The sequence below is a fragment of the Trachypithecus francoisi genome, unplaced genomic scaffold (assembly GCF_009764315.1).
Source record: "Trachypithecus francoisi isolate TF-2019V2 unplaced genomic scaffold, Tfra_2.0 Lachesis_group7, whole genome shotgun sequence".
NCBI classification, from domain to species: domain Eukaryota; kingdom Metazoa; phylum Chordata; class Mammalia; order Primates; family Cercopithecidae; genus Trachypithecus; species Trachypithecus francoisi.
In genome coordinates this window covers 86,078,606-86,093,719 of record NW_022681472.1, presented here as the reverse complement: position 1 = coordinate 86,093,719, position 15,114 = coordinate 86,078,606, and the positions used below count along the sequence as shown (strand labels likewise).

Below are 15,114 nucleotides of genomic sequence, written 5' to 3'. Positions count from 1 at the left end.
AAGAATGTCACAGAATAAAATTATATTCGCTGGTTGACCTACTGCCTAGCTCTCCTATAGTAGGCATGTCTGTCTTTACATTTTGAGTGGGAAAGGCAAATACCTTTTAAACTATGATAAGAAAAATAATCCCAGAATGTAATCTGGGAGTTTCAGTTGTGATCACATACCTCTCCTCCTTGTATTTCTCATAAGTGTGTTTAAAACAATACAAAAGGATGACAGTTTATTTTCCTTTGCAGACATAATTTTAGTCAACCATCCATCTCTCCATCCACCCATCCATCCATCAATGTATCTTCCCACTCACTGCCCCATCCATGCATCAGTGCCCTCTATGTGCCCAGCACAACACTGGACACCATGGCATGTAATGAAAATCAAAGGGTGAACTCCATGGTGAGGCAGACCAGCTTTAAAATTCCAATTCTGCCTATTCCTTATTTGTGATCTTGGGAAATTTATTTACCTGAATCTCAAAATTCTTCTCTGTAAAATGAGCATCTTCTTAGCCACTTTGCAGAGTTTTATGTGAATCATGTAAGTGAAAATTAATACAAAATATACAACAGGCAGAGTTAATTGTAGTTCATTTCAGACATGTTTCCTAGTTGCAGTCAAAAGAATCCAACCATGACTGATTTAAAAGAAATGTATTGGCTGGGTGTGGTGGCTCATGCCTGTAATCCCAGCACTTTGGGAGGCCAAGGTGAGCGGATCACGAGGTCAAGAGATTGAGACCATCCTGGCAAACATGGTGAAACCCCCATCTCTACTAAAAATACAAAAATTAGCTGAGTGTGGTGGTGCATGCCTATAGTCCCAGCTACTCAGGAGGCTGAGGCAGGAGAATCGCTTGAACCCGGGAGGCAGAGGTTGCAGTGAACTGAGATTGTGCCACTGAACTCCAGCCTGGCAACAGAACAAGACTTCATTTCAAAAAAAAAAAAAGGAAATGTATTGAAAGGTTATGTCATGGATTACAGAATAATTAGGGAAGAATGGAGAATTGCATGGGGGAAATGGGCCAGAATGAAGTAAGGCCACAGAGTGAAAGGCATAGGCAAAATCAAGCCAGAGCACTAGGCCAGTTGGCAGTGGCTACTGCCAACTGTCTCTGACCAGTCCATTGCTTGTGTAATCAACCCTGTCCCCTGACATGGCCTGCCACCACTGCAGTTCCTCCTGCAGCCCCAGAAACTGATATTGCTGTCTTTGCTCTGCCCTGACTTCCTGCTCCTGCTGCTTCTTTGCATCTCAAGTTAAAGCCTGGAGCAGATGGGTCTGATTGGCTGAGCCCAGTCATTTTCTTCAAGTGCCTGGAAAGCAAGTCTCTGGCATTTTCAGCTTATACAGTGGAACTGTATTTCCCACCCACCAAATATCATAAGGTAAAAATTTCCCAAACATAGAGTCAGAGTCCTTACATTAAGCAACTTCAAAAATGACAAGCCTATTCTCATAGTTCCTTTCTTCCTAATGTCAGTAGGACAGAGGACAACTTTGCACTTACCAGCATCGGTAGGTGTTCTATTCCTGGCATGCAGGAACACACATTTTAAAATTCAGTAGAGATCATGATTCTAACACAACCCTTCAGCGGGCATAGCAGGATAGGTCATTCCCAGGGTCTTGTCCAAGATTTGAGCTACACTCATTTAGATGCTTGAGTTTGCAAAACAGTCCTTTGTCAAACAGCAATTCCAGTAAGAGATGTGCCCCAGATCTAGGAATTGGTCCCACACGTGATAAGAACTCTTCAACTAGTTCTAAGACAATAGGCACCTATTAATCATAATAGAGCATGGGGTTTGATTATTAAGCAGGCAACAAATGCCAAGAGATCATAAAAGGAGGAAAACCTGGGGCAAGGATGTGGAGGGTGGGGAGAGGGAGATAGGTAGAGAAACCTTCCTGGCAGAGATGATGACTCTTCTTGGCTTTATTTGAGACGAAGTCAGCCAAGTGAAAAACACAAATACATGAATTCTGAGCAAAAGGGTCAGCAGAAGTGAAGGCAGAGCCATGGTCCATGCAGAGAATCATAGTTGGTGTTCTATGTTCCTTCCCTGGTGGCAAAATGGCTTGACCATAAATGCAGATCCACAGAAAGCAGAAATTGCATGAATATTTGGGGGAAACATAAATAAATATTTAATTACATATTCATCTATAAATATATACAAATCATATAAATATATAAATAAAATATGTGGCATCTGATGAAAGTACCTGTCACCATGGAGAAAGAAGAGCGAAAAATACCCTTTAAAAGAAAAATAGGTAAAATTCAACAAGCCCTCGCGCCCACACCGACATGCTCAGGTGCCTTAAGTGCAATAAACATGTTCGGCGGTTTGCTTTTTGCAGGAATCCTTTTTCAGTGCTCCTATTACCCCTGAGCAGCTAGTTTCTTCTGCCCCCACCCCTCCAACCCCGCCCATTTATTTTAAGTCATCGAACTGAGTTCTTGCGCTGGAGACCCTTTTCCAGAAGTTCATGCCACAGTACATTAAAATTTCGTTTTCTGCCCTCCGTGTCTCCGCATTTTCAGAGCCGTTACTAGGGGGAGGAGAACTGAAGCAGAAACCAGCCGCCGGCCCGGTTGCTCCCGGGCTATTCTCAGAGCAGCGTGGCGAGATGCCCGCGGCTCCCGGGGGTTTCGGGAAGATGAACTCAGCTCGGGGCGGCGGGGCGTCTCCTGCCCACTGCGAGCCTGCAGGGTGCTAAAATAAGACCGGAGCCTTGAAAGCAGAGGAGGACGGTCCCTAGCCCAAGTCGGAGAACAAAGCCAACTGGCTACTCCACCCCCTTCCCCAACCCCCAAAGCAACCCCGCTGCGGTGTTGAGAGCCTTTTTGAAATCATTTCCAAACCCGTCACCCTCTTCATGGTAAATTGCCTGCTGCATTCTTTCTTCTCCCTTGCCTTTTTTTGTTTTTTTGGTTGTTGTTGTTTTTTTTTAATTTCGAGGACTCTTAAAAAGTGCTGTACACTTCTAAGTCTTGACTTATATTTCATACCACCGTTTACCTTCATCAGGAAAGGGTATGGTTAAAGGCGCCATGCTTGGGGGCATTCCTGTGCCCACGTGGGCTGGGGTAGCCACACCCTTGGTGAGACTTCGACTGCATCACCTCACCTCGGTGGGTCTCCGTTTCCCAACCCAAAAGCTGGGCTCTTTTGAATGCTCAAGTTGATTTCAGCTATCAACCTCTGAGACTTCTCCAGGTTCACCTGAGGATCCACCTGGCCACCAGCTTTTTACTGGAAGCCATTCAGGCTCTCTATCCCACCTACCCAATTCTATTTATCTTTCCTGTTTTTTCCCCCAGATACTTAAGACACTTCTTGTATTCATTAGGGTAATGCTATCTGCTCTTTCAAATACCCTTCCAATTTCAGTGATTTTTAACGCAATCAAATTTATTCACACAAGTGTTCACTGCTGATATTACTGGTCAGTGGGTGATTCCGGGACAAAGGCTCCTTTGTTTTGTAACTACCATCCCTCGGGCCTCAAAGTTCCCCGCATTTGATTATTGGAAGGGGAAGCACAGAGTACTCACACCCACTTTTTTTTTTTTTTTTTTTACCACCTTAACCAGAAAATGACATATGTCATTTCTGCTCAGATTCCATTAGGGAGAATCAATTCCAGGTGCCCTCCTGGAAACAAAGTGGGCTGGGAACAGTGCCTCTGGCTCAGTGGCCTTTCCTAGTGACAGGTGGATTGACTATGCAAACAGAGGCACAGATTTGGTGGGCAGTCATCCTTCTCTGTCATGGTTCTTTTTCCTATTTCCTACTGGAAACTCCATTTCATGTACATTTGCACATTTGCTGACACATATTTTGTGGGTCTGTCTGGGAGACACCTTTGTCTTTATCTCTCCCTATGCCATGGTGGACATTTTAGTGAACCATTGTCAAGGATCAGAAAAATCCTCATTTTTAAACTCTTGCTAAGTCTGTTCACTTTCTTGACTGGCTGTTAATTTCCAGCCAGCCCTGTCGACATGTGTGATCACTACATCTGTCCTGTAGACTAGAGTTTGGCAAACAAGCAAAATGCAATTTAATGGACCTAGAGAACTTTTATGACCTTCTAGATCCATCCACTTGGCAGTTAAGCACTTCCAGATTCGTAAAAACTTCCCAAAGAAGTTATATACCCTTCATTTATTGAGAATTATGCAATGATTTGCACGTTGTCTTCTTATGCAGTCATACAGAGTAGCTTTAATGACCTTTGCTTTATTATCAAGAAAAATGGAAGCTCAGAGAGGTTAAGTAACTTTCCCAAGAACACATAGTTATGATATTGGAACACTGAACACATCTGAAACTTAGTTAGTGAGAGGAGTCTACACAGGGACCATGTTCCTAATGATTCTATTGAACTCTGCAAAAGCTTCCGTGGGGATTCTATTTAAAGAGTGACTATTAGGTAACATGACGTGTTTTTAGCCAAATAAACAACTTATGTAACCAAATGAGAGTTGGAAATTTGGTATACGCATCCTGGAAAGCTGCAAATGTATGCCAAGAATCAAAAGACTTGATGATCTGAGCCCAGCACCAGGGGTGGCAGAACAAGCAATGGAATGAGAACAAGGGCCCTGGTTTCTGCCTCTGATCTTTTATTCAATAAATCCTTATTGCGCAACTATGACTTACACCAGTACTTCTGAGTCTTAAATGTGCACCCAAATCATCTACGGCTCAGTTAAAGCAGATTGTGGTACAGTGGGTCTGGAGAGGTGGCTTGAGAGTCTACATTTCTAACAATGTTTCATGAGTTGCCACTGGGGGCCATGACCATGCTTTGAGGAAGGAGGACTTAATTCTGATTGTTTCTATTGATTGAACTAAGGAAACATGTAATACGGCCAACTGTGTGCTGGGCAGGTGGGATGCAGAGGTGACTTCATTCTTGTTCTTCAGCTAATAGATGGAGCACACTTAGCCACCTATGATTGTGCTATGGAGAGTTAAGTGTTAGGAGAGAGAGGGGTGCCAACAGGGCGAGAGGCTCGAGTTGGGGATAACTGGCTATGGTTGGGGAAGTCTCCAGAGAGGTATAGACTCTTAACATGATTTTAACACCTGAAGGACAAGTCAGATTTTAATAGGTAGCTAAAGGGGGAAAAAGCTATACCAGGGAGCAGGTGTAGCATGTACAAAGATACAGGTGTATAACGTACGGTGGGATCAAAAGACCTGGAGAAGTTTGATGATATTGGAACACTGAAGACCTCTGAAACTTTTATGATCTTAGCTCTCAGGGAATCCATTTGTTTTTTCAGTAGGCTGTGAGCTTTATGAAGGCTGGGATGATGCTATCATCTGCTCACTATTTTATCTCCATTGCCTGGTGTATAGTAGTCATTTAATTAATAAACTGTTGAATGAATAAATAAATTGGTAAACCATTCTTGCCATAGACAGATGGATACTAGTACTTTGGGGCTTATGGATTCATAAAGGGAATGTGCTAAAGCAAGTAATCTAAGAGCCGGTCCACTGTCCCACCTGTCATAGCAATGACTTTTCTTGCTTCAAAAGTAACATAGTTGAGCAATAAAGAGTATGGATGCCAGAGCCAGGCTTCCTGGTTCAAATTCTAGTTCTTCATGATTATAGGCAAGATACTTAGGCCTCAGTTCCATAAATGGAGAAGATCATGATAGGTTCTCCCTCATAAGTTACATGGAATAAATAAGTGAATACATGTAGGGCTGCCAGAGTAATACCAAGTCCACAGTCAATACTCTGTAAGTGTTGCTGCCTTCTGGAAGTTCAGGCTTCATCAACAGTTAGGAATGCTTTTAGCTACAAGTGATACATAATCCAATGAAGGGCCATATTATTTTCTACCTCTGTTACCTCTCTCTTCTGTTTCTCTCTCAAATATAACATGCAATTATAGTATAATTTTGTAAAATGACGATAACAAAAGCTAACACATTTAAGGAGCATTTACTATGCTGGCAATTGCCAGATGATGTGCTAAACGCCACCCACTAATGAGGCAAGTATGACAGTTATCTCCGGTTTACAGAGCTAGGGCTTACAGAAGTTCAGGAAGTTGCCCAAGGTCATACAATTCATAAGCGGTGAGCTAAGATTTGAACCCAGATCTATCTAGACTCAAATTCTGTGCATATAACCATATGCTATGCCACCACAGAACTGTAGAAGACAATGGTAGTATAGTCACTCTGCCAAAGGTAGCTTCGTAAACTGAAAATCTATTGGCATCATGCCCATGCTTAAATCCCATTCACTAGCTTTCCATCACTTTCAGGACAAAGTCTACATTCTTCATCCTGGTTTACCAGCCCCTTCTCCATCATTGCCCGACCCATATTTCTGACCTCATCTTTCTCTTCTTTCTAGCCTCCTTGCTCAGTGAGGCCTTCTGACTGGCTGCCCTTGAATTACTGCAGAACCTTGATATATATATATATACTCATTCTTTCACCAGATCCTAGAATGTACTATTCTTTCTGCTTGGAGCATCCATCCTCCCAGTCACTTTGCTCATCACATTCTTCAAGAACCAGCTGAGACTTTGCTCTATTGGGAGACTCCTGATCCCTTTGTGGCTGGTCACCCCCCAATATGTCCTTCAATCGCAGCGTTCATCACCCTGCACTGTTTCCATTTTTCTCTTTGTCTTTCCAGCTCCATTCCTCAGACTCAGCATCCTGAGGACAGGCACTAGGTCGTATATAGCATTTAATCTAACTTTCTAGCCCAGTGCCTAGCTGATCACATAGTAAATATATAAATATTTGCTGAAAGAATGAGCCATTCAATAATTAACTAAAGCAATAGATCTAAGGATTCCTAATGGTTTCATGAATGGACTTTGCAGAAAGTATAAATCTCTTTCAAAAAAATTTTGAATGCTTGTGCATTTTGGGGAGAGATAATCCATAGTCTATGTCAAATTCTTAAAAAGGTTTGTAACAGAGATGAATTTTAAGAATTATTGAATACATGTGGTGACTGATGTAAGTCAACACATTCCACAATGTCTTCTAGCCCAATTACCTATTTCATTAAAAGTAATTTACGCTCATAGGCTGATTGTAAGACTTGTCATTATTTTAGGCAACACTAAGAAAAGATGTAAAAAGTTTGACACGCTGCTAAGGTGATCAATTGTAAGACACACCTCACTTTCAGAGAGGATGAAAAATGAGAAATGATCAAATATGGCATCCTGTTTGGTGTCCCATCTTTCCTTTCAGAGGTCCCTGAGATGGCATGGTAAGATGATTGGAGCAATGTCCCTCAGTGCAATTCAGCCAAATGGACAATCCCAGCTCTGCCATGTGCCGCTAGTGAGATGTTGGGCAATTCTCCTTGCCTCTTTGAGCCTCAGTTTCCTCATGGACTGAATGGAGGGAACTGTGCTTGCCCCACAGAGTAACTGTACGGTTTAACTAAGAGAGTACCTGGCTTTTAGAAGGCTTTTGGAAGCTGCTCTGTCCCTTGTACCAGGCCATATGCATAGAACAAGACCTCACCTAACTGAAATATTTAGTAATGTGAGAGGTTTAGGAAATTAATTATTCTGCCTGAGGTCTCCCAGATTTGCCATCTATTGTCATAATTTTTGAGAAATGCCTATTTACCTGCCATTTTGGGTAGAGTACCTGTCATTGGGTTCAAGATGATAAGGTTTTGGGTTCTGCCCCTGCCCCTTGCGACTGTTTTACTCTGTGTTGATTGCATGTGCATTGCTGTTCATTGTGAAAATATAGAGGTAATGCATAAAGTTTTATCTTGCTTTTCACAAGAAATTGATCTCTTCATGGTGACAAATTCTCTTCTGGGTTGTTTGCATTGCTCACTCTACACAGCACTGCACAGGACAGAAGGGCTTCCTGTTGTCCCCTTGTCCTTCCTGAGCTCCTGGGTGGACTCTCTGCTGAGATATTTATTAAATACTGAGACATTCCTCCTGACTCTCATGGCAGCGAGAGCTAAAATCTCAGACCACAAAGACAGTGTATCTATTGGAAGGATGTTGATGTGTATCCCAAGGTGGATTAAAATATTAATACGTTTTCTCCCCCCACCCCCACCCTCTTCCCTGTGTTTAGTATTCTTTTTGCAGATGTTAAAGGATTTACCAACCTCTCCACGACCTTGTCTGCTCAGGAGCTGGTCAGGATGCTCAACGAGCTCTTTGCCAGATTTGATCGACTGGCCCATGTGAGTTGAATTTAATTCCCTCCTAGTCTCTTGCAGGAGTGAGGGACTGCATATGGAATAAGGAAAGAGAAGGATTCAGCCTTCTTCCCCAAAGTCATTACCATTCAACATCCTGTCCCTAAGCATGAACCCTGACCCTCTCACTTTCTGGGGACTGATTTTAACTATTTACAGGTCTCAGGCGGAAGGTTTGTCAGATTAATTTTCTCAATTGAGAGACAGCTGGTTGAGTGACAATCAAACCCAAGTCCCTTTTATCTGCTTTCTACACCCCTATCATTGCTTCCCCTTGCACGTGGCCAGGTGCCATCCAGCTGCAGCTTCAGTGCTCATGTATGCAGCAATGACGGCCTGCAGTTTTCCAGCCAACCCTGGCCATCTGGGATGAATTAGCACATTCTCAAAAACCAGTAATCTGCTGGGCCATCCCACCACCATTTTGATCAACCTAACTTAAGAGCTTTGTTTTTAGCCAGCAAGACAGTGTCTTCATTTTCCAGTAGGCTTGATCAGAGCTAAGCTAGAAAACAGATTAAAGGAGATGGACATTTGCTATCAAAACACAGATTCATAGTCCTAAAGCCACTTGAGTTACAAAGTAATATCATTGTCACACTGTACTTTAGAGTGGGCTTTGGGTTCAAATAGACATCTTAATTTCCTGTTTGGTAAAGTGTGTATGTTAGTGCCAACTTCAGAGAGCTGTAATGAGAATTAAGTAACACCACATCAAGTGGGAGTTCATTTTTAGAACGTCAAAATGTGCTCTTTTAAGACTGCCTCACTCTATGGGAGATACATTCATACTTGCATTTAAGCACCTACTAGGTATTGTACATGCTGCTATGTGTTAGGAATATGAGAATCATGAAAACACACCTCCTCCCTTCCTAGAATTGAGTCTAGTTAGGGATTTATAAATAGGTAAGGAATATAAAATGTGCCATGTCTTATGAGGAGGGTCAGTCTGGGGGCCATGGAAACACAGAGGCAACACGTGACCTTTAGATGAGAGAAGACTTCTTGAAGAAAGTGACTCTTAAGCTGAGTCTTAAAAATGATGTAAATAATGCAATAGAATACTGTCCAGCAATAAAAATAGAATTATCCACTCTTATGTGCAACATCAGTGAATCTCAAGTGCAGTATGCCAAGTGAAAGAAGCCAGATACAAAAGGCTAGGTATTTTATGACTCCATTTACAAGACATCCTATAAAAGGTACAATTACAGAGGCAGAAAACAGATAAGTAGCTGCAAGGAGGGCTGGGAATGGAGTAAGCATATGGATAGCAATGGAGCATGGGGTGGGGTGATTTGGGGGATTACATAGCTGCTTTATATTTTTATTATGGTGGTTGCTTCCATCACTCTTTACAGTATTGTAGAGAGAGGGCATGGAGCCCCACAGTCAGACAGACATGAGTTTGAATTTGTCAAAAAGGTGATTTTATTATACAAAATTTATACACTCATTAGCAAGGCAAAGAAATCAGAGCAGGATATTTTATGCAGAGGAGAAAACAAGCATAAAGATGTTACTCTGCATATGTGAAGAAACCAGAAGAGATTGCTGGAGGATACAGTGCAGGGTAGGAAGTAGTGGAGATGAGGCTAGAAAGGCAGGCAGGGACTTGTCAAGCAACCGTAGTATATTTCAGCTACTGAACAGCTACTAGCTAGGAGACTGACAGGGGCAGAGGAGGAAGTGGAAACTGAAGTATCCTCCTAATAGGAGGGTTGGTTTTAGCTGGAGGGCTGGGGACTGGGGAAAAACATGTATACCATTTCCTTTTATTGTTGCATCAGTGGTGGTTGGTATCAGTTACACATAGCTATTCTGTTTCCTATTATGGTTCTGAAATTTTTTATCAAAGATGCCAAGATGAACAAAAATGGCCATCCAAAGTCCACTGGCAGATGTGATTAAGGTCCGTTTCTGGTGTCACAGTCAACTCTGCTGACCCAGAGAAAGAGAAAAGGTATTTTGTCAGGTACTGTGCGAGACTCTGAAAAGACAAAACCAGTCCTTCCCCTCAAGAAGCTCAGAGTCTGGCAAGGGAAAAACCACATGTGAATGCATAGCAGCCTCCATTGAGAGGGCAAGAAGACTAGGCTTCCAGGGTGCTCTGTGTTTGACGAGAAGAGGCTATCCTAGGAGACTTCAACCTTATCTACAGTTTCATTTTTACTAGGACAATATATTCATGTACTACTTATGTGATTACAATTAGATAAAATACTATAAAATTTGTTGGGATTTCCAACTTTTTAAAAAAGTACATTGATAGCACTAATGTTTTTGCTTTGAGAGTCTTTTCTTTTTCATTTTTATTGAGTTTTTCTGCTTATTAAAGTTACACGTGTTCATTATATTAAAATTCGAACATCAAAGATGTACACAATGCAAGGTACACATTCCTGTAATTCTACCCCGTGAACAATATAACCATCTTTGATCATTTGGTGCATTCATCTCCTAATTTGTATCTACTGTCTGCGTGTGCAGTTTCATAAACTCTTGGGAATTTTCCAAGATTTTGATAATGTCAAAGTCATCAAGACAGGAGGAAAGCATTGCAATAAGGCCAACTCTATAAAATTTTCAAGAGGATCCTCACCCTACTTTATTTTTCTTTCTGAATTTTTTTTTTCCAAAGCAGTCTGGCTTCCTTTATGTGAACTTTTCAAGGTAGTTTCTGGTACAAATAAGTTATTTGGATATTAATGTCAAGTCATCTGACAGCTCATAGTATTTGATCAGAAAAATGCATCTGCAAACTGACAGACCTTGACAGATAATAATCCAGGCCTTTAATATATTATATATATTATATACATCTTATTTTTATATATAAAATAATTTTATATAATATATATGCATATATACAACCATGTATTTGGGATCCAAAGAGTTTCAAGGAGGCTACCAGCTCCACCTTTTGTTGGAAGAACAACAAACCCTGGACATAAACATCATCACATCGTTATTCAATGTCAGCCTCAGAAGAGTAATAAACTATTTTACACAATCTCCTTCTAAAACACACTTTTGTCAGGAGACCTACCATTCTGGACTTTGCCATAATTCCTGCAGTTTTAACAAGAGAGAGCATGGAGCCCCACAATCGGACGAACATGGGTTTGAATTCTTCTTCTGCCTCTTACTTGCAGTGTGGCCTTTCCCTCAAGCCTGCTGTTCTCATCTGTAAAATGGCACGTAACTCAGAAAGTGGTCCTGAAGACTAAGTGAGATAAGTGTAATGCATTTAACACATTGCCTGGCACATTGTACGTGCTCAGTGACTATTAGCTCCTGTCCCCACTTAGATTTTTTCCAAAGTGCTTTCACCTCTGTTTTCAGGGAAAGATCACAGATTCAGAGTTGGTGAGGGTGACGGCCAGCCCAGGTTGCTACTGTTAGCTAGCTCCTCTGTGGCAGGAAGCTTCCCCTCTCTCCACTGAGATTTTTCTATCTGTAAAACAGATGTGACTTTACCTGCTCTGCCATGTTCAGAGTTTTATTATGAAGCTCAACGAAAAAAGATAAGGAGCAGCATGTTGAACATTGAGAAGGCTACTTCCGGGTGTCAGTTGTCATTGTCATTGTTAAGTGATGGCCAAGCTTACTCTGTTATGTATTAAGGACAAGATAGATTATTTTGGCACTTGTCACATATGAGGAATTGAAACCCACATACAGTGGCTTCAGTGTCTTATCCAAGATCAAACAGCAGGTAAATTTGCCTGGAATGCAGATGTTGGATTCTTAGACCAAAGTATCCTTTGTTATGCCCCTTTCCCTCATCCCTCCCTGTAGCAAACAGGCAACAGGCCAATCCATGCATCTGGTTTTGATGGCACCAGGCTTTCTTTCACATGAGTCTCTCATACCAACCCAACGCCCCAAAAGACCATCTGCAGATGAAGTCACCAATCCCTGCCTTCCAGTCTCAGTGCTCGGATCTGCAAAATCAGAATAAGATATTGGAACACTGGTTCTCAAATTCTGCTTCATACACACAAATTGGAAATTTTAAACTTGTGGGCATAAGATTTTAAAAATGATAAGAGCAATGTAGTGAGTTTTCATAAAGTTAAATTTATTTAGGTTAAAAGAAAACCTTGCCTTTATTCTGAGGATGTCTTTCCACTAGTTGTGGTGTTAAAAATATATTTGCTTTTGTAAGTGATGGGGATAGTAGATAGTATTTGGATTGCTGTTTTTGGTGTTTGCTGATGGATTGTTCATATTTTCTTGCCAAAAATAATGTACCCTACAACATCTCTGAACCCTCTGATTTCTTTTTTCATAACAGTCCCACTAACTCCACAAATTTGGGCACTGCTAGCACCAATGAACAAGAAACTTTCTAAGTTCCATTCTGATCATGACACTCTCAAGGTCTTAGAAGAAATAACTGAAGGCCTTAAGCTTCTTTTATTTGATCAATCAGACCTCATTGTCACCTGTCTTGCAAAATTAGCTGCATTGAAGCAGCCAGTAGACAGGACCTCTGGTCTCCTAAAAATAATCCTGGGATGGCTGTACATGCTGTCAGAGTTCTGAAGATTGCATCTGGGCCCATTTGGGAACGTTGACAAGGCTCCAGAAATCTGACGAGGAAGTACCAGAGACAGTTCTGATTCTCTTTTCCCTGTCTAATATTTGTTTTTCTTGGGATAGTATATTTACTATTACCCAAACATAATGTCCAACTCCTGGTGAGATTGGGAAACCAACACAGTGCTTTACAGCTTGCTACTACAAGGGCATCAACAGTACTGTTGGTCTCTCAGTGGGCACTTTTTATCAATAACTTCCCTTCTCCAGCTCTGGGGCCCTGCTTTTCCTACACAGCCGTAGAACCATAAGCCTTTAGGACTTCAGATCTAGAAGGCATCTCAGAGGTCATTCAGTCCCAACAATCTGCCCAAGGAAACCAAGAGGAAACGTCACTTGTCCATGATGAAAAACAGATATGTGAAGGAGCCAGGCCTGGAGTCCAAGTCTTCATCATAGAAAGAGGCAATATTAATTGAGCGCCCCATCTGCCAGGCCCTGTACTGAGCTTTCACTTGCATCATCTCACTCAGCCCTCACAGTGGAACAATGGGACAGGCCCTATGATTATTCCCGTTTTATAGATGAGGCATCTGAAGCCCAGAGGTTAGGTAATTTACCCAAAGACTCACAGAAAACACGGAGGGGGTATCTGAGATTTGATCCTGTGCAGTGTGACTCCTAAACCAGTGCTCTTGGCTCCCCATGCTATACAACCTTAAGTTCTCTTTCTTCTAGAACCTATAACATCTAGCTGCTTCTTATCCAATATAAAAGCATGCATTATTTTCTTAATGCTTGTTGTTCTTTGAAATTTTGGAAGAGTTGTGTCTTTAAGATTGGAAATCCGCCAAACTAACAACTACTTCTTACCTGTGAAATGGTGATAAAAAACAATCCACCTTAGAGGATTGTTGTGAGGATTAACTGTGTTTTATTTATAGAGCATAATAGGAGCTATTATTAGTCATCTTTGTGTTAGGGCCAATGTTTGCCTTATTATAGATGCCCAGTTGATTTTTAATTTTTTCAATGAACAAACATATAAATTAATACATGAATAAAAGGATATATAAGAAGACTCAGTTCCTCTTCATAAAGTGCCAATGTCCTTGTTGGAAAGGAACTTTATCAAGTTGAAGTAATAGGAATCCCTCAGTGATGTATATTTTTAAGTACTTATTATTAAGCTAAAGACTGATGAATTCACAGCTGCTTCTGAGAAGAGAGACATTGCTTGGGGCTGAATTTGTAGGAGATACTGTGATCACTCTCTCAGGCCTGGCCAAGTGATAGGTGTGCAGACCATAGAGCTAGTAGATAGCAAAGCTTGGATATAACCATGTAGCTTTTGAGCTCAAAATCCAATTTTTTTTGATTCCACTCTACCTCCGGGTCCTTCAAACCCCCATTTAGGTTACACCTCAAATATTTTAGAAGGACAGCTAGAAGTGTATTTCAAAGGTAGGTGCTCCTTACCCCAAATTGCAGACCACCTAGTCCTGCCTCTTTCTCAATCTTTCTGAAGAACTGATCCTTCTGCTGACATAGACCCTTCCCTCTTATCCTGTTCCTTCCAGGAGCATCACTGCCTTCGTATTAAAATTCTGGGGGACTGCTACTACTGCGTGTCTGGACTTCCTGAGCCCCGCCAGGACCATGCCCACTGCTGTGTTGAAATGGGTCTCAGCATGATCAAAACCATCAGGTAATTTGTGATGCCCTCCATGTTACCTGGGTCTTCAATGTGCATGATCACACGCCACTCCATCTACCCTTTGTGGTAAATCATATGTATGGTGAAAGGCAGAGCCCTTTGACTTATTTCACAAAAACCGTGTGCCCCTTAGCTCTCCCGTATAAACCAGTGAACCTGTTAGCATCATTGTTTTCCGAGTTTACCTCACTTTTAATTATTTGTGCTACAAGTTTGTATTACAAATGCCCTTGTGGAGATGCAGCAAGGAACAAGATGAGCATAGTCCTTAACTTCAGGGATGTTACAACGCAGAGGGAGAGATGAATGAATGAATAGAAAATTTCAATGCAGAACACTAAGCTTCGTGATAAATCAAATCCAAATGCTTGGGAAAAATAGAGGAGGAAGTTAATTCAATGTGGGATGTTGGGGAAGGCTTTCCGGAATAGAAATGTCTAAGCTGTTGACTGAAAGGTGAGTAGACATTGACAGGATCCTGGAAGTGGAGAGGAGAGTTTTCAAGAGAGGATGGACATGTACAGAAACCAGGATGTGCTGCAATGGCTACTGTGAAGCCTGGGGTGGAAAGAGTGGTGACAGATGGACTGTAGGCTGGCAGCA

At 41.6% G+C, this 15,114-nt stretch overlaps 1 protein-coding gene across 1 annotated transcript in view; it reads left to right on the top strand.

Annotated features, from left to right (window-relative positions):
- The window catches only part of ADCY8 (adenylate cyclase 8), a 277,968-nt gene that overhangs the window by 101,690 nt on the left and 161,164 nt on the right, over nucleotides 1-15,114 (top strand). The window contains 2 exon segments of the mRNA XM_033203020.1: nucleotides 8,120-8,231; nucleotides 14,375-14,502. Of these exon segments, the coding sequence (XP_033058911.1) occupies nucleotides 8,120-8,231; nucleotides 14,375-14,502 (240 nt within the window).